This window comes from Melopsittacus undulatus, chromosome 21 (assembly GCF_012275295.1).
Source record: "Melopsittacus undulatus isolate bMelUnd1 chromosome 21, bMelUnd1.mat.Z, whole genome shotgun sequence".
In the NCBI taxonomy this organism is placed as follows: Eukaryota; Metazoa; Chordata; class Aves; order Psittaciformes; family Psittaculidae; genus Melopsittacus; species Melopsittacus undulatus.
In genome coordinates, this window is record NC_047547.1 from 2,473,325 (window position 1) to 2,490,929 (window position 17,605).

Here is a 17,605-nt window from a genome sequence, read left to right on the forward strand (position 1 = left end):
GGCTGGCGGACCAGGAGGGCGGACTAAGCCGGCCCTTTCCCCCTCTCTCATTGGAGGGGGGCGGGAGCTTTGCGGAGATCCCACGTCGCCATTGGCTGGCGAGCGGTGGCCGCGTCCTGATTGGTTGTAGGGCGGCTTCAGGGCTCCTGCCGGGCCGCGGCCCTCCGCCCCCCTCCCGGTGCATCGCGGCGGTCTGAGGTGAGGGGGGGCGGCACCGGGGCCAGGGCCGCGGGTGGGCACCGGGTGGGCCCTGAGCGCCTACTGGGGCCGGGGAGGCCTCGGTGGGGCGGCCGTGGGGGGAGCGGCTTTGAGGGTGGTTATGGGGGTAATGGGGGTGCTGTGGGGGGGGGGGTGATGGAGATGACCCCCCCTCCAGCCCCATCCGCTCCATGGGGAGCAGGGATCCCCCTCCAACCCCTGTTCCCAGCCCTGGGGAGAAGTGTGTCCACGTCTCTCTGAGGGTACCGAGGATCTTGATCCCACCGGTGATTCCCAGTTTGTGGAATCTGAGTGTGGCAACAGCATCCCAGCAGGAATGCTGCCCAAGGAGCCCTGACCCCGCTCTGCTCCTTGTTCAGGCATCTCCGAGCGCTGTGTGGGCTTTGGAAGCTGGATCCCAGTGTTGGGAAGCACCATTGGGATGTATCGCGGTGTTTCCTTGTGTTTTCCCCTCGGGAATCCATCCTGTTCCTTCTTTTTGCCCTAAGTGCTGGCCAGTGAAGGCTGAGAGGGGCATGGTTGGGAGTTGTGAATGCCTGGGCATAGCGCAGTGGGAGCAGGGACATGGAAAGTGGGAATTTAATCAGGATATAGCCTGTTGTCTTCCAGCTTCGTGCTGCTTCCCAAGGAAACACCAGGAACTGCCTTCCCCAGATCCATGAGGGGTACTGAGAACCTGATTGTATTCATCCTCAGATGGTTCTTGTCATTGTATCATTCCCAATCCTTCCTCCAGCAGCAGGAAAGGCCACATCCAAAGGGAAAGGCTGGTTCATGCCAGTGCCTTGCTCCAGTGCGGCCGGCGTTTGCTGGAAGGAGCTTTGGGAAAGGGTTTGAGGGGATAAAACCCCATCCCCAGGTTGCAGTTCCCTGCTCCTGGATGTGGGATTCCAATGGGAATGATCCGTGGCCTGTTTCAGGGAAGAAAAGTTCTTGGAGCAGGAAGGATGGAGGCTCTATTGGAGTGAGTGTGTGCGTGAACTGGGATCTGCAGCTAAAACTTCCTGTGTCCTATGGCAGGTAGAATAAATCCAGGTATCCCCAATGGAACTGTCCCTTCTGGAGCTGGCCCAGGCTGGGAATGGAGTTAATTCCCTACAGGAGGGATTCAGGGCTGGGGAAGCTCCCGCATTCCTGAGGTGCTGGAGGCTTGGACAATGGGGTTGTATTCACAGTGCTCAGTTACACCCTGGAGCATTTCTCCTCTGGGACATGCTCTGGGAATGGTTCTGGGATGGCTCTAGGAGTGGCTCTGGATGAGCTCCATGGAGATAAAAACCGGGAAGTGAAGTGGCTGCTGAGCCCCAGAGCCAGGTGCTGCTGCACCGTGTGGATGTGAAACCCCTCTGGCAGCACATTCCCTCTCAGAATTCCCCATTTCCCAGCAAAAAGCTCTTCCACAGCCTCCTAAACGCAAATCCAGACAAACTGTTCCCTGTTCATCCCTTTCCCTTCCATAGGGAGCCATTGAGCTCCAGAGTCGGCTGCTGGAGTGGGAGAAGCTGCTGTGTTTGATCCCGAACCCAGCTCTTTCCTGCTGCCTCTAAAGTGCTGGAGCTTTTCCTGCTTCCCAAAGGAGCCACTGGTTGTGCCGTTAACGGGAACGTTTGTTTCCAATGGGATCTGCTGAACTTTTCCTGTGTTGGTAACAGGGGGCTCTTTCCATGGGCTGCATCTTCCCATCCTTGCATCCCTGTAGGCTTTGGTTGCCAGCCTGGTATCACTCCCATGCTTGGAATCCAGCTTGCCAAGGAGTAATTCCAAGCCCGTTCTATGTTTGTTCCCACCACAGGACTTCAGCACGGTTTAGTTGTCCCCTTTGGAACAGGGAAAACTCCCTTTCTGGGCTGCTAAAGTGCTTTGGGATTGGCTTTTCAGCCTGGGATCAGGTACAGAGCTCCGGTGTCACAGGGCACCTTCCCCACCCGCCCTTATCTCCCACCTCTGGAGCCATTCCCGGTGCAGCCACAGTGGGAAGTGAAACTACTCGGAGCGAGCTCTGAGCTCCGAACCGTGCCTGATCCCGCACAGAATTCCCAGCAGGAGCAGAGCTGAATGGCCATCGTGTTTCCCAGGGGGGGATTTGGTGCCTCTGAAGGAATGAAAGGATTTATCTGGGAATGTTCTGGGATTCTTGGCAGGTAAAAATCCCTTTTTGTGCTCTGGGATTTGGAGTTTCAGGGGCAGGGATTCAAAACTATCCTGGAGCAAATAAGATCCCAATGATGGGAATGTCTGGGTTTGGACCCTGGAGCTGAACCTGCCGCACTGAGGCCAGTTCCTGTGTGCCAGGAGCCTCGCTGCATTCCTCACATCCAATGGCCAGTGCTTGGGGGTGGCTTTTCCCTGGTTTTCCCTATTTTTTCCCATTTTGCTTCCAGCTTTGAAGCTTTGTGCAGGGCCGGATCCTCCCCTTCCATTGTTTCCTTACCTTATGGATCCTCTTGTTCTTTGTTTAACCTGTCACCAGCCTCTCACTGCCTCCCTTAGTCAGGGCTGGCACAGGGAATGCTGTAATTCCACATGGACAGGGCAGGTTTGGGCTCCAGCTTGCTTGGATTAAGCAGGGAAAGGGCATTGAAAAACTGATGAGAACGCTGCTGTTCCAGGGGGTTCATCCCTCCTTCCTTAGGCACTGGTTTAAAGCAGCTTGGAATGGAGCCTGTTGGAATTGCACCTGGATCCTGGTGCTGTTTCACATCCCTCCCTTTCCCTGCTTGACACTGATTCCCTTCCTAAGAAGCTTGGGGGTGTCCTGAGCATCACTTCAACCCTTTCCTTCCTTGATATTCCCATTTCTTTCCTTTCCAGACCCTGAGACTTTCCCTTTGCCAGGGAAGCCTTCCTGACCAGGAGCTCCTCTTCCCAGGAAGCACAGTGATTGCAGCTGCTACCCCAGACCCTGTTTGACCATCCCATCCCAGATCCCTGCTGCTTCCCACTCAGATCCATTGCTCGGGGGTGAGGATTCTGCTGCTGTTGTCATTCCCCCTTCCCGTGTGCCTGGAAATGTCTAGGAAGCAAAACACCAGAGGTAAGAGCCATGGAACGCTGCAATGGGCACCAGTGATTCCTAAGCTCACCATTAGGGAAGGGGTTAATTGGGTTTGCTGGGTCCCCATCAGAGCTGCTGCAGCTCCTTGTCACCTCCCTGGTGACAGCTCCGAGCCTCCTGGTGACAGCTTCAGCAGCATTTCATGTGTGCTTGGACAGGGATCGTCTTCCTGAATCCCACTGGGTACATGACGGGTGCAGGTGGGAGAGGAAAACCAGGATCCAGCAGGGCTGCAGAGCCCTTTGGATGCATTGGACTGGGGTCCCCAGTTGATGCCTTCTGGCCCCAGGGCAGGGGGAACCCAAGAGGTCCCTCACAGGGAATTCTGGATCCTTCATGAGGAATTATGAGTTCCATATGGGATCAGCTCTACAAAAACCCCATTCCTGCCTTGGCCCTTGTCCTGCCAGGAATCCAACTGGGAAGCTTGGGATGGGCAAGCTCAGCTCCCTGATCCAAACTTGACCTCTTTCAATCCCTTTTCCCCGTGGAAAAGGACAAGAAGCAGGTTGAGAGCAGCTTTTCTCCTTGCTTTGTCCTCCCTGGTTTGCCTCTTCCTCTGGCAAAGCTGCTCCTGCCCCAGGCAGTGTATTCCAGGGAGGGATGAGCTTTGTCCCGAGTGGAGAATTAATCCCACTGTGTGGTGCTGGGGGGAGCAAGGGGGTTTGTGGCTTCTCCTTCTATTTGAACTGGCTCCTAATTAATAATTGAAGGGAATGAGGCTGACAATTCCCATCGTCTGCATCCGAGCAGCTTTTGTTCTCCGTAGCAACGCTGCCTAACTGAGGAGCTGTGTCCTCGGACAGCCCAGCCCTTGGTGGGTTCAGAGCCTTGAGGAGCAGCTGTGGCAACTGGGTAGGATGATGTGGGAGTGGGTTTGGAAGGTGCTGCTTGTTCCTTGTGCTCCTGGAAGCTTCAGGAGCATGAGGAAGATGGAACGATGCTGGGAGCGGAGCCTGGCAAGAGGCAAACAGGAGGACCAGGAGGGGAATAATGGGTCCTGGTGGGGAACAGGGAGAGGGATCATGGGAAGCTGATCCTGGGGGTCTGGCTGAAGGAGAGCAGCACGGAGCAAACACCTGGAGGGCTCCTGAAGGAAAGTGAAGGGATCTGGACTATGACACAGAGCAGGATGCTCAAGGCTTTGTCCTGCTGCTCTCCAGCACCAGGCCTTGAGGGGAAGTGAGGGTTAAACCAAGCCTCCTGCCTGGCCTTGAATTGCCAATGACCACTTTCCTGCTGCTTTGGAATGTTAATGCAGGCAAGGAGCTATTCCCAGCCCTCTGCCAGGGAGCTTTGCTGCTGCTCAGGTAAGGAATGGCTTGTTCTGGAAGCGGAACAAAGCCCCTTGGCAGCAGAACAAAGGACTGGAGGAAGTGTTGGGAAAGAGGAGCCAGCCAGGCCCACTTTGAATAATGCAGCAGTTGTGGAAGGGATGGGAGCCCCCCTGGTCCAGCAGTGCCATGAGCACAGCGATGAACAGCTCAGCTCTGAGTGGTGCAGCTGTGCAGGGCTCAGTGCTGCTGGAGGTTACTCACTCTTTACTCATCAGATCTGTGCAGAGGACGAAAGCAGTCAGGTCACATCCAGCCACACTTTGGGCACGGCAGGTCCTGAGGGAAGCAGCACATGGGCTCCTGCTCCCAGGGGTGCACTGAGGAGCTGTTTCACTGGCTGGAAAGCAGGAATTTGGGAATGGGGATGGGTCTTTGGGAAAGTTTTGGCTAGAGCCACAAAACCCCAAATGTGGGAGAAATTCCAGTTGACGCTGCTCTTCGGGGCTTAAAGGAGTTTCCCTAAGAGCTGATGGAGTGTTTCATAGAGCAAAGGTCCCAGGGGAGCTGCAAGGATCCTGCATTGCTTACTTCAATAAATAGCACTGCAACACTGGAGGAAATGCTTTGGGATTCCTCCCACCTGGGTGCCTGGAGGATGCAGTGGGAGCAGGGAAGCAGTGGGGGCTATGGGCACCATCCCTCGGGCTCAGTGTGGATGTAGGGTAATGCAGAGGGGTCAGCCTGATGGACACAGAGCCTGAGCTTTGGTCAGGAGCCTCTTCTATCCCATGGGATGGGATTTGAATGTGTTGGGGGCCGGGATCCCACGGTGCTGGTATTTAACATTCCATCCTTCCTGCACATGCCCAGTGTCACAGCAGAGCCCCGTTTATGGGTGCTCAGGGGCAGTGTCGGGTGGATCCGTGCATGACAAACACCTTCCCATCCACAGGACTGGGGCTGAGCTCCGGCCCTGAAAGAGCTGAGTGGAAGCAGCTCAGGATGGGCAGAGCTTCATATTCCCTGCTCCTACATCCTTGGAGGCAGCTCCAAAGGGATTTTGAGGGAAGATCGCTGTTCTCAATGCTGGCAAAGCCACTGAGATGAGGGGCTGGAAGTTAGGAATTTGGGCTTGGGGAGCTGGAGGGAATTGTGCTCCTGGGGAAGGATGGACGAGGAAGGATTGAACTGCTCGTGTGCAGCCTCACAAGAGCCTGACCTTTCCATCATGCTCGGCTCTGGCAGGGCTTGGAGGCAGCTGTTTTAAATGCTACATCAATGTCTCTGGAAGTCAATGGGGTGTCTCGGAAGAGCGTCCTGCTTATTTAGAGGAGGTGGGGGGAAGAATATGGATCAGCAGCTGGGAATAGCGGCCCTGTGGCACATATCCCTCCCCTGGTGCTTCCCAAAGCCACCTGAGGAGCTTCCTCTGGTTTCTCCCCAGCTCCATGTAGGGCTCAAGGCATCAGGGTGCAAGAGAACCCTCCCCAGCAGTGAGCCACTGCTTGGAAGCACATTGTGTTGTAGGATCCCTTTCCTGCAGCCCCTGTGGCACCAGGAGCTCATGTGGGTCTCAGATTGATGTGCCCCACTGGTGGGCCTTGGAGCTGGCGTGATGCCTGTCTGTTGTGGGTCTCTCCTGGAACATTTAAGCATTACCTTGGAGATTGTGGCTGGCAGGAACACAAGCTGCTGGATCTTCCAGCCCATTTATCAGTCTGCTTGCTATTTGTATCTGCAGGTGGAGGGGACTCTTAACCACTGCTCCAGGCTCCCAGGCTGCTCTTAACTCCTTAGTGCTGGGCTGGGATGAGTATGGACATAGAGTGGGAGCAGCTCTGCCTCAGCAAGCTCCTTTGCTCCATGGTTGGTTAAACTGACCCAGAGCTGACTCTGGATCAGTTTAGGGTTAGGAGGGCATTGGCAAAGCGTGTTCTACCTGGCTGGGCAGAGCCTGGTCCTTCACTTGTAGGCTCTTGCAAAGCAGCAGCTTGGAGCTGAGCTCCACCTCTGGTGCCTGGTGCTCAGAAGAGCCTTTCCCGTTGCTTTCCCTCTGCAGATCCATCTGGCTTTGTTTTTGATGTTCAGTCCAACACGGTGCTGGCCCAGGGAGGAACCTTCGAAAACATGAAGGAGAAGGTAAATGAGTGCCCTGTGCTGGGGAGCTCCTGGTGCTGTATCCCCATCTCTCCCAAGGGAAGTATGGTGCTGGCCAGGAGCTCACTCCATCAAAAGCCAGGTTTTACTCAGGCTCAGTGGTGTATGGGGGGTCCCTGGGTATGGTTTGGGTGGGATGAAGCACACAGGTTCTCCATGTCCCCTTCTGTCCCCTGCAGATCAGCGCTGTGAGAGCCATTGTCCCCAACAGGAGCAACAATGAGATTGTGCTCGTGCTGCAGCACTTCGACAACTGCGTGGACAAGACGGTGCAAGCCTTCATGGAAGGTACCTGTGGCTGGTGGCCTGGGGGGCTCAGCACATCCACAGACACCTAACGGGGATCCTCCTTAGCTGGGTGTGTTCCTGGGGTCAGAGATAAGCGGTTGATGGCTCTTGAGGTACAGGTTTGGTGAGAGCAGGAGCTCTTGTCCCTGTGTACAGAGTGGAAGTACACAAGGGACTTTGTCTGGGCCTGGCTGGGTGCATTTGCTGCCCTGGGGAGGTGCCAGTGCTGGGCTCTGCAGCTCTGTCTGCTCTGCCCATCCCTGCCAGCCTCTGGCCTGCAGGAGGTGTGAGCAGCCTCCTGACAGGCGGTCTCTGGGGAGAGCCCAGCAGGGAGCTGAGATGGAGCTCAGCAGCATCTCAGCTCCCTCAGCCTTCGTGGACAAAGCCAGAGGGAAGGGGTGGCTTTTCCTTGGTTTTTAACACTGGGACTGTGTTCAAAGGGAGAAACTCTATTCCCAAAGCAAAACTGAAACCAGTCCCTGCAAGCACTGACTGTGAGCTGTGGGGAGTGTTCCAAGGGAGAGCCTCACCCCTGCCTTTTGTTCCAGGCAACGCCAGTGAAGTACTGAAGGAATGGACTGTAACAGGCAAGAAAAAGGTAATTCTTTCACAATGCACCTTGCCAAAGCATTTCCCTGTGTTCAGAGCTTCAGACCCAGAGGAGAGGCAAGGAGCAGGTGTGGTGTTGCTGTAGCTGTGGGTTAGCAGAGCCTGACTGCAGGGGCAGTGATTTACAGAGCCAGTTGTACCCAGCATCAACCACATTTGCATTCGCTGTACTTGTCAGGCAAAGGCTTTGGGCTCCTGTCCTCTCTGCTGCTTCATTCTACTGACCCATGGCGTGGGGGAGATGTGGGTCAGGTCCCTTGGTCCCTGCAGAGCTCTGCTGTAACTCACTCCAGGCATGTTGCTGTATTTGGCAGCAGAGCCAAGCAGTCACACTGGGGCTGAGCTCAGACGATGTGAATTTCTTTGTCACAGCAGCTTTTGGAGGTGTTTGCTCAGCAAAAGGGTTAAACAGAGCTCTGCAAAGTGCCCACATTTGATATTCTAATGCCTGAATCCGCCAGGACCAGGAGTCAAATCATCATTATTCAAAAGGGCTCCTTTGAATACATGAAGAGCAGCAGCACAAGGTGGGGAGGGTAGGGAGAGCAGAGAGGAATCGTGGCTGCGTGGCCTATGCTGGGGGATGAGGGGTGGGCACAGCACCCTGGTACAGCACCCCAGTACAGCACACCTGGGTGCTCCCCATCATGACTCAGCCCCTGTGTGTTAACCAGTGTTTTGTGCCTTAATGCTGCTGGATCTGTGTTCATTGTGGGGTCAATCCCTCCCGCTCTGCCCAGGACTGGGAGCCCTTTTGGCTCTAAAGGCTTTAATTCAGCTCCTTTCTGCAGGCAGAATTCCCTTCAGGAATTACACTTAACGCTTTTCCTCCTCTTTGTGGTGTGATTCCCAATCCTCAGAACAAGAAGAAGAAACCCAAACCCAAGCCGCAGGCAGAGCCCAGCAGCCTCCCTGAGCCGGGGAAACCAGCATCCAATGGGGAGGAGGCACCGGGAAGCTCCGGGAAGGGCGGGATGAACGGATTCCATGTCAACGGCTGTGCCCATGACACCGAGTCTGTGGATTCCCTCAGCGAGGGTCTGGATGCGCTCTCCATTGATGCCAGGGAGCTGGAGGAGTGCGAGTGCCCGTCAGGGCCCCCCCGAGCAGGTCAGTGCCCAGGGAGCCCTGCAGGAACCTGCTGGAGCCAGGCTGAGAGTTGGGCTGATTCAGCCCCTTAAGGCTCTTTAGGGGGAGACCTTAGAGCAGCTCCAGTGCCTAAAGGGGCTGCAGGAAACCTGGAGAGGGGCTTGGGACAAGGGCCTGTAGGGACAGGCCAAGGGGAATGGCTTGAACCTGCCCGAGGGGAGACTGAGCTGAGCTCTGAGGCAGAAGCTGTTCCCTGTGAGGGTGCTGAGGCGCTGGCACAGGGTGCCCAGAGAAGCTGTGGCTGCCCCATCCCTGGCAGTGCTCAAGGCCAGGTTGGACACAGGGATTGGAGCAGCTGCTCCAGTGGAAGGTGTGGCAGGGGTTGGAAGTGGATGAGCTTTAAGGTCTCTTCCAACCCATTCCCTGGTTCTATGAGACAGGCACAGAGTGTTTCCAAAGCAGAGGAGCTGCCTCCTGCCCCTTGGAGGCCAGCTCAGCTCTATGGGGCTGGTCTCTGCTTTGGTTTGCTCTGCCGCCCTCCCAGCCTCCCCCTTTAAAGCAGTGTGCTTTCCTACAGCAGTGCCTGACCTAGCGAATGGAATAGCAGACTTTGACACACAATCGCTCACCCTGCATCCTTCCCAGAGCCCTGCATCCCTCAGGCAGCGGCCTGAGCACCGGAGCACGGGCAGGTCTCTGTCCAGGTCAGCGCTGAGCCACTCCACCTCTGCCTCCCTGTCTGCAACCCGCCTCGAGGACGTGCCCCTGTCTCCTGCCAACAGGAAGCTGGGTAAGACCTGAGACTCTGCCCCCCCCATTGCCAGCTCTGCACCCCCAGTGTCAGCTCTGCCTTCCCATTGCTGTCTCTGCCCCCACAAGTGCCAGAGCAGGTTGCTGCAGGCCAGGCTCTCGCTGTGTCTGTAGCACGGCAGCACTGTCAGACAGGGCTGAGCCCACTGGACATTGATTTTAATGTGAGCAAACAGCCTGGTTGCCCCTGGGCAGCTCATTGCACCCTGCCCCCCTGCTCCTCCTGTGCAGCAGGACCTGTGGCAGCGGTTTAGCTCCAGTGCCTGCAGCAGCAGAGCGGGTGTGAGCGGGGCTGGGTCGCTCCTCGCAGCACCTCCAGCCTGGCTCTCACCTGGGTGAGAAAGGCCACATGTTGGGCACATCCTGTCAGCAGAGGTGACAGCCACTGCCTCTGTCCCCTGTTCCCCCCTCGCCCTGTGCTTCCTGCCCAGCTGAGCTCTTACAGGCACCACTAGGGACAGGAGGCACCGTAGACCCCACTGTGGTTCTGTTCAGTGCAGGAACATGAGGCGGTGTCCTTGTCCTCCTCCCACACAGGGGTGCTGTCAGGATTGGGGTTAATGCAGCTTGGCAGAGCAGTGAGCTCCAGAGAGCTGGGCGAGGAGCTCACTGTGGGGCCAGAGCCATCCTTGCAAGGAGAGAGCCTTCATCTTCCTTTCCAAGAGAATTCCCTCCATGCAAAGCATCATTTGGTGTTGGGTGGGTGGCCTTTGGAGCGGGTCCCTAACACAAATGCATTTGGTTTCTCTTGGGGTCTGGGAAATGTGGAGGGATATCACTGCCACAGAGGGAACTTCTGGAAGCTTCCTGGGGAAGGGAGATTGGAACCCAACCCATGCCTGGTGTTAAAAGGAGAGGGAATGCCATGGGTAGCTGGTCCCTGCTGGGAGGACAAGGCTCGAGCTCGCTCTGTCTCTTGGTAGGCTCCAACATTGAGAAGTCAGTGAAAGATCTCCAGCGCTGCACCGTGTCGCTGGCACGGTACCGGGTGGTGGTGAAGGAGGAGATGGATGCTTCCATCAAGAAGATGAAGCAGGTCTTTGCTGAGCTGCAGAGCAGGTTCGTTTCATGCAGGGACAGAGCTGGGTGTTCCAGCTTTGGGAAGATCCACCTGGGATAAAACTGCAGCTTTCCAAGGGCTGAAGCAGCTCTGCCACGGAGCCAGGCTGAGAGCTGGGCTCCAGGGAGACCTTAGAGCAGCTCCAGTGCCTAAAGGGGCTACAGGAAACCTGGAGAGGGGTTTTGGAGGAGGACTGGAGGAGCAGGACAAAGGGAATGGCTTTAACCTGCCAGAGGGGAGATCTTCTGAAGGAATTCTTCCCTGTGAGGGTGCTGAGGAGCTGGCTCAGAGGCCAAGCTCGTTGTGAGGTGGGATTTGAGGCTCTGCTGAGCTGGGGCTTGTTCTGACAGAGTCATTGTGGATGCAGGAGGTGTGAGGAGCTGTCAGCCTGGTGCTCGCCCTGCGCTGGAGCTCAGCGTGTGGCTGTGAGGAGCAAACGCTGCTCCATGAGATCCTCAGTGCAGGGAGACGGGCATCTGCTGGGGGTGCAGCATCACCAGGGATCATCCTGCCCCATCGTCAGCCCAGCTCTTGGCTCTGTTCTGAGGCAATGCTTCACCTGAGGAGCCTCCCCCAGCCCCATAGGTCAGGTTAAGGGTGTTCTTGGTGTCTCCAAGCCAAACCCTCTCCCTGGGGGCAGCTCCTCACCTTTGCCTGTGGAACACTCACGTCATGGCTCCGAGCAGGACACGGTTCCGGGAGCAGGGAGGGGGGTGCCTCCCTCAGCAAACACCCTGGGAACTGCTGCCCAGGGAGAAGGGAAGCATTCCCTTTGCTGCCCTCCAGCACCTTCACTTTCTTTAATGGGCTTTTCCATTCTGCTGTTTCCCCCCTCCATGACCCAGAGGAGATTGAAGTGGATCTTTAAACCCCACAGCAGAGCCCATGGCCTCTGGCTGCCTTCTTGCCAAAGGCAGACCTGGAAGCAGGTTTGTTCAGCTGGAACAGGGCATTGGAGCAGCAAAGCTCAGGCTGCTTTAACCTCTGCCTGTCAGGGCTGCCCTTTCCGGTCCTGCTGAGCCCGAAGGCTTCCTGATGTTCCCAACCTTCACCTTCCCTATCAAGGAGCTGTGGGCTGGAGCCCAATGGGGCTGGAAAGGATCCCAGCAGGGAAATCCCACCCGGAGCCTTTGTGCTTCCCTGGGTGCTGCTTAAACATCTTCAACCTCCACCCTGCGGGGGGACTGCGGTAGCAGAGAGGGACCAGGATGTGACTCCCCATGAGTCAGCAGCAGGAACAGAGGCTCCATCCCAAGTGGGTGCTGGCTCTGCCCAGCTCCATGTCCCTGCCCTGGGCCGGGCCCTGGCTGTGTTCCTGGTGGCACCAATCCTGCCCAGAGCAGGAGCTGGATGGGCCATAAATCACCACAAGCAGGTAAATGGCAGAGCTGCTGCTCAGAGGGAATTGCTTCCATTGATCCCGCCTCACGGAGTGGGAGTGGGAGCCTGCATTCAGATGTGCCTTGATTCCCTTTCAGGTGGTGGCTCCAAGAAATCCCATTCCCAAGTAACAACATTCCCAATAAGCACCTTCCCAGCTCTCAACATCCCCAGGTTGTGTGGGATGAACCCTGGGATGAGCAGAGCTGAGGATGCTTGCGGATACAGCTCTGGAGGAATCTGCTGCTCATCCCACTCCTCACTCTTGTATTTTAAGCTCCTCTTTTCCACGTTGTTCCCTGTTTTCCTCAGGGATGGAGCCCAGTGGGAAGAAGCCCCACAGCTCCCTCTTCCCTTTCCAATGGTGCTCACAGGCTGATGTGGGTTGTTCAGAATGCCGCCGATCCCGGCTCGCTCCTGCCGCCCTCCGCTGGTCTCCTGCCATGGGATGGCACCAGCCTTTGTTTAATGCTCCATTTCTCCCTGTCATTCCAGCCTCATGGATCGGGAGGTGGCGTTGCTGGCTGAGATGGACAAAGTGAAAGCAGAAGCAAGTAAGCCCCTTGTTCTCCCCAGCAAGAGCTGTGGGTGCTGCTGGAGGGGCCCCCAGCACCAGGATTCCCTTGAATTACCTCCTGTCCCCCTTATTCCCACATTCCATCCCCATTCCCAGCCACAGCCTGTCCCATCGCACAACGTGCCCGATGCCACCACCTGCCCTGTGCCCTGGTTGAGATTGGGACACTCCTCCGTGGGGGGGCTATTCCCAAACAGCTCCATGTTCCAGGGGGGCTAAAAAGGGCTTTCCCAGTGCTGCTGGTGCATGGGTGGGAAGTGGGGGCTCAGGGGAGCCTGGTTTTGGTGCAGTGCTGGTCCTGGTGTGGTGCTGAGCCACACTGTGTTCCCAGTGGAGATCCTGGGCAGCCGGCAGAGGAAGGCAGAGGCGCTGAAGAAGATGACGGACGTGGCTGTGAGGATGTCTGAGGAGCAGCTGGTGGAGCTTCGGGCTGACATCAAAGTGAGTGCAGCCACATCAGGAGCCAGGGCAGGGGCTGTGGGTGCCACCTCCCCTGGTTCCTGCTCAGACCCACCAGGAGGGGGTTGTTCCCCTGGGGACACCTTCATTTAAAGCCCTTGGTTTGTAGACCGGAACCATGGAATGGGTTGGGACGAAATGACCTTAAAGCTTCTCCAGCTCCAGTCACAGGCAGGGCCACCTTCCACTAGAGCAGGATGCTCCAAGCCCCATCCAGCCTGGCCTTAAACACTGCCAGGGCTGGGGCAGCCACAGCTTCTCCATACAACCCATTCCATGTCCACCACCCTCACTGGGAAGAACTTCCTCCTAAGATCCCACCTCCATCTCCCCTCTGGCAGGTTAAAGACATTCCCCTTGTCCCATCCCTGCATTCCATGTCAAAGCCCCTCTTCCAGGTCTCCTGTAGTCCCTTGAGGTACTGGAGGCCTGTGAAACACCAGCCCTAGAACAGGATTAGTGCAGCAAGAAACCAGCTCCTCTGTGAGTGTCCAGGGACTGGGCCTGTGCCAACTGCATGGACTGGGGATGGTTCCATGGAGAAGGGATTGTTCCATGGATCGGGGGTAGTTGCATGGAACAGAAATGGTTCCCAGAAGTGACCACTGCAACCCCCTTCCCAGTGCCCCCAGCAGCTCCCAGTGCAGATTCCCACTCGTGGGAATGTTTCCCCTCCATTTCCTGCCCTAACTTCGTGTTCTGCCTCTCGTGAGCAGCACTTTGTGAGTGAGCGCAAGTACGATGAGGACCTGGGCCGGGTGGCACGGTTCTCTTGTGACCTGGAAGCGCTCAAGAGGAGCATCGCTGCCTTTGGCCAAGGTGAGGGAAGTTCTGCTCCCCAAGCCGCTGGAGGGGGATGCTCCATGTCCCACCTCCAGCACTGACCCCAGCGCTCTTCACGCAGTTTCCCACCCCAAGAACAGTTACTCCACGCGGTCCCGGTGCAGCTCGCTCACAGCCGCAGCTCTCAGCAGCCCCAGAGACACCGCGGCCCCCCCCGGCCCCACCACCCCCACCAGCCTGAGCACCGGCACCAAGAAGCCCGTGGCCGCAGCAGAGGGACCCACAGGGGACACCGGAAGCCTCGCCCCGCAGCCGGCGCGAGAGGTAATGGCACCGGCACCTGGGCTGCTGCAGGGGGGTCATGTCCGTCCCTCACTGAGCCTCTTCCCTTGCAGCGCACCAGGAGGCCGGGAGCAGGATCCCGACTGCAGCCGCCCCCCACGGCCCAGGCCCGGCCGCCAGCGGTGCTGCCCCAGCGCCGTCCCCGTGCACGGCAGGAGGGGGCCCGCGCCTGAACTGCGGCTCCAGCACCGGGTCCTGGGCTCCTTTTGTGCCATTCTGGCCTCTTTTGCCTCTTTCCCCCTGACATTTGCTTATGTTCCCCCCCCCCCCCCCCCCCCCCCCAGCTCCAGTCTCTCCTTCCCCACCTTCATCCCGTGCTGGTAGCGAGGATGAGGAGGGCAAGTGCCCCCCACTTTGCTCATCCCTGGGTTTTCCATGTTGGAATCTCTTGGGTTCAATCCTTCCCTCTTCCACCCACCCCGTGTTGTCCCTCAGCTCAACCGCAGCATTAGAGGGACCGGGTGCCTAAAGCCGCATTGCAGGGGCCCAGGGAGCCTGGGGAGGTTCTTAGGGGTGCTGGGGGGTCCTGCAACTTTACCCCCCCCACACCTTCCTTTTCTTGAACTCCAAATGTCTTAATTTGAAGAGATTAAACCCATGAACCGCAGCTCCGGGCCCTCGAGTCCATTGAGGAGCTTTATTGGGCAGTGCCACCCCCATCCCTGGGGCAGCGAAGGTGGCAGAGCCCCGTGGGGGTGGGCCCGAGTCACCCCCCAATTACTGTTGGGCCAGCTTGGCCGCTTCTGCCTTGATGAGGGCGATGAGGTCCTGGTTGATAAGGAAGACGAAGCGGAGGCTGGCTATCTGGTGAAGGGACAGAACGAAGAATGAGCACTGGGACTCCCCCCCCCTTAGGACCCCCCCATGGCCTTGGGGCTCACCTCCACCACGGAGTTGTTGTTGAGCTTCCACTTGCTGCCGCCCAACACAGGGCGCCCGTCGATGTAGATGGGGCGCCGGCCCTCATTGGCGATGAAGAAGTCGCCGTTGTTTTTCAGCTTAATGACACCTGGAGAGAGGGGAAAAGGGGTGAGAAAATGGGGGGGGCACGGCCCCCCCCTGCCCCAGACCCCCCCAAACCCACCCTGCTTGCGAGAGATCTTCCAGGCTGGCCCTTCCAGCGCCAGGTCCACGTCAATCTGGTTGTCCTTGGTAGCTCTGCCCAGGGTGATCTGGGGGTGGGAAGGCAAAAGGGGATGTATGGGGAGGTCCATGGGGTGGGAGGGCTCTGCTGGACGGGGGGCCTCACCTCCCGGGAGCGCATCAGGTACCGAACCATGCGGCCCCGCAGCACGGCCAGGGTCTGGCTGTCGAAGTCCGGGGAGCTCATCCCTGGGGGGGAAACAACAGGGATATGGGGGGGCACATGGGGCCGGGGGGGGGCACAACCGGACCCCCCTCCCTTACCTGTGATGCTGTCCACCAGCACTTGCCACTTGTGCAGCTCCTGCTCCAGCTGTCGGATCTCACGCTTTTGCCGCCTGTCGGCCACAGTCAGCTCTGGACCAGGGGGAGATGGGGGCTGGGCCGGGGGGCTCCTATGGGACACCCCCCGTGTTCCAGGGGGATCTCCCCACACAGAGTCAGGCTGTTGGATGGAGCGGGTCAGACTCACCGTGCTCCAGCACCTCATCCCGCACGTCTCTATGGAGCAGAGGTGGGATGAGAATGAGATCCCCTCTTTGCCCCACCCCGGTCTCCCCCATCCCCTTACTTCAATTTACTGTCATCCACCATGTCCTCAGCATCCGAGAAGTTAAGCACTTGATCCCCTTTGGGCAACGGCTGCACTGGAAGGAACAGGAGAGGGAAGAATTGAGGAGTGGGGGGAGGTCTTTGGGTGCTGGGGGTGCACAAAGGACCCCCCACGCTCACCAGTCTGGTCCTCCAGCAGGTAATACTGCTTCATGAGCTGCCAGTGCAGCTGCAGTGCCTTGGCGGTGCGGGAAGGGTAGAACACATCAGGGTGCTTGTGCAGCAGATCCTGGAAGGTCTCCAGCGAGGGCTGGCTACCCTGGAGGGGAGGCAAAGGGGGTCCCATAGCATCGGGGATCCCCACTGCGCCTCCCCTGCCCCCCCATTGACCTCTCACCGATCCCACTCTGCTGAGCAGCAGCTCCTCAGCTTTGCTAAACAGGACCTTGCTCTGGATGGCGGCGATGGCCTCGGGGTGCAGCTGCCGCATGGCCTGGCAGGCTAGCCTGGGGGCAAGGACACAGTTACACCCCCCCCAGCCCGCAGCTCTGCCCCTCCCCGGCCCTGCACTCACTTGGAGATGATGGGGTCGTAGAGCAGCGCGTACCAGCGCTCCTGCACCTCGCGCAGCGTGAAGCGGCAGCTGAACTTCACCCCCAGGTGCACGGCGCTCAGGTCGTTGGTCTGCGAGAGCCGCCGGGTGAGGGAGGGGATAGTTTGGGGGACCCCCCCCCCCCCACAACCGGAGCCCCCAGCACCTGCAGCACCGCGTTGATGAGCAGCAGGTCATCGGCAGGCTTCCAGCGGCCCAGGTCCTTGGTGACCGGCACCGGTTGCTTGCCCTTCTTGAGCCGCTTGGCCAGGCCGGGAGCAGGCACCGGGCTGGGGGCGACGGGCGGCGGCACCGCCTTGGAGACCTGGGGGGTGGACACACAGCGAGGACCGGGGCTCTGCGCGCTCCGCACACCCCCGGTCCCACCGGTGCCCCCCAGGTCCCCGCCAGCCCCGCACCTTCTTCTTCTCACTGGAGGAGGGCTCGCTGCCCGAGCAGCGCCCGGGCTCGGCGCCGCCCTTGGCTCGGCTGGGCTTGGCCAGGCTGCTCTCCACCAGCTCATCGTCGAACTTCTTCCTCTTGATGAACCTGGCCGGGACACGGGGCAATGGAGGCGGCTCGGAGCGGGGCCGCCCGCCCCTGCCCCGGGCCCGGCCCCTCCGTACCGGGACGAGCTCCGCCGCTTGGGGACGGCGCCGGAGGCCGCGGCCGGGCCCCGCTTCGGCCCTGCCAGAGACTCCTCGTCCTCGGAGCGGCTCGTGGCGCCCGACGCCATCGGTGCGCTGGGCGGCGGTGCCGGGGGGGGGGCAGGGGTGAGGGCGGCTCCCCCCGGAGCGCACAGCAGGAACAGCCCCGGTGTCCCCGGAGCTCGGCCTGGGCACGGGGCTCACAGCGGGCACGGGTTCGGGCCCGGCCTCACCATGGCCGGGAGCGGGCACCGGGAACGGGCCGCGGCCGCCGCCACCTCCGCCGCCATCAATGGCGCCCCTCCGGTACCCGCCGGAAGGTGACGTCACGCCACACGCCTTGAAGCCGCGCTGGGCGGTGCCGCCCTCACAGCGCAGCCGCTGCGCGCCTCCGGTCGGACCGCCGCCATTTTGACTAAGGGCTGGGTGGGGCAGGCTCCGTTCTGCACCGCTGTTACCGGGACATCGAACACGGATCGGAGCCGGGAGCGGGGCAGGAGCCGGGCCGGTGACGCGCCTCGTTGTCCCGGCACACACAGCCCGGCCCGGCTGCGGCAGCGCAGCCA

At 59.0% G+C, this 17,605-nt stretch overlaps 2 protein-coding genes across 2 annotated transcripts; one reads left to right on the plus strand and one right to left on the minus strand.

Annotated features, from left to right (window-relative positions):
• The first annotated feature begins 135 nt into the window (after window positions 1–135).
• SPATS2 (spermatogenesis associated serine rich 2) lies at window positions 136–14,361 on the plus strand. Its single transcript, XM_034071650.1, has 13 exons — window positions 136–198; window positions 3,031–3,253; window positions 6,611–6,690; window positions 6,888–6,996; window positions 7,545–7,594; window positions 8,466–8,715; window positions 9,272–9,484; window positions 10,428–10,563; window positions 12,440–12,498; window positions 12,853–12,962; window positions 13,697–13,799; window positions 13,885–14,087; window positions 14,159–14,361. The coding sequence occupies exons 2-13, from the start codon at window positions 3,229–3,231 to the stop codon at window positions 14,276–14,278; spliced, it is 1,458 nt and encodes a 485-aa protein (XP_033927541.1). The 5' UTR covers window positions 136–198; window positions 3,031–3,228; the 3' UTR covers window positions 14,279–14,361.
• Window positions 14,362–14,714: 353 nt separating this feature from the next.
• Window positions 14,715–17,363, minus strand: MCRS1 (microspherule protein 1). Its single transcript, XM_034071653.1, has 13 exons — window positions 17,019–17,363; window positions 16,812–16,941; window positions 16,559–16,717; window positions 16,375–16,484; window positions 16,198–16,306; window positions 15,981–16,119; window positions 15,820–15,895; window positions 15,721–15,749; window positions 15,513–15,605; window positions 15,355–15,437; window positions 15,190–15,277; window positions 14,987–15,114; window positions 14,715–14,909 (listed from the first exon to the last, which is right to left on the minus strand). Exons 1-13 carry the CDS (start codon window positions 17,126–17,128, stop codon window positions 14,823–14,825), a joined length of 1,341 nt encoding a protein of 446 aa, XP_033927544.1. The 5' UTR covers window positions 17,129–17,363; the 3' UTR covers window positions 14,715–14,822.
• Between the last annotated feature and the right edge of the window lie 242 nt (window positions 17,364–17,605).

Coding starts and splice junctions, on each gene's coding strand:
- MCRS1 (XM_034071653.1), bottom strand. CDS start 17,128: ATGGCGTCGGGCGCCACGAGCCGCTCCGAGGACGAGGAGTCTCTGGCA. Junction 16,718..16,811: donor CCTCCAGTGAGAAGAAGAAG/GTGCGGGGCTGG, acceptor TCCACCCCCCAG/GTCTCCAAGGCGGTGCCGCC. Junction 16,307..16,374: donor TACGACCCCATCATCTCCAA/GTGAGTGCAGGG, acceptor CCTTGCCCCCAG/GCTAGCCTGCCAGGCCATGC.
- SPATS2 (XM_034071650.1), top strand. CDS start 3,229: ATGTCTAGGAAGCAAAACACCAGAG. Junction 10,564..12,439: donor TTTGCTGAGCTGCAGAGCAG/GTTCGTTTCATG, acceptor CTGTCATTCCAG/CCTCATGGATCGGGAGGTGG. Junction 12,499..12,852: donor CAAAGTGAAAGCAGAAGCAA/GTAAGCCCCTTG, acceptor CTGTGTTCCCAG/TGGAGATCCTGGGCAGCCGG.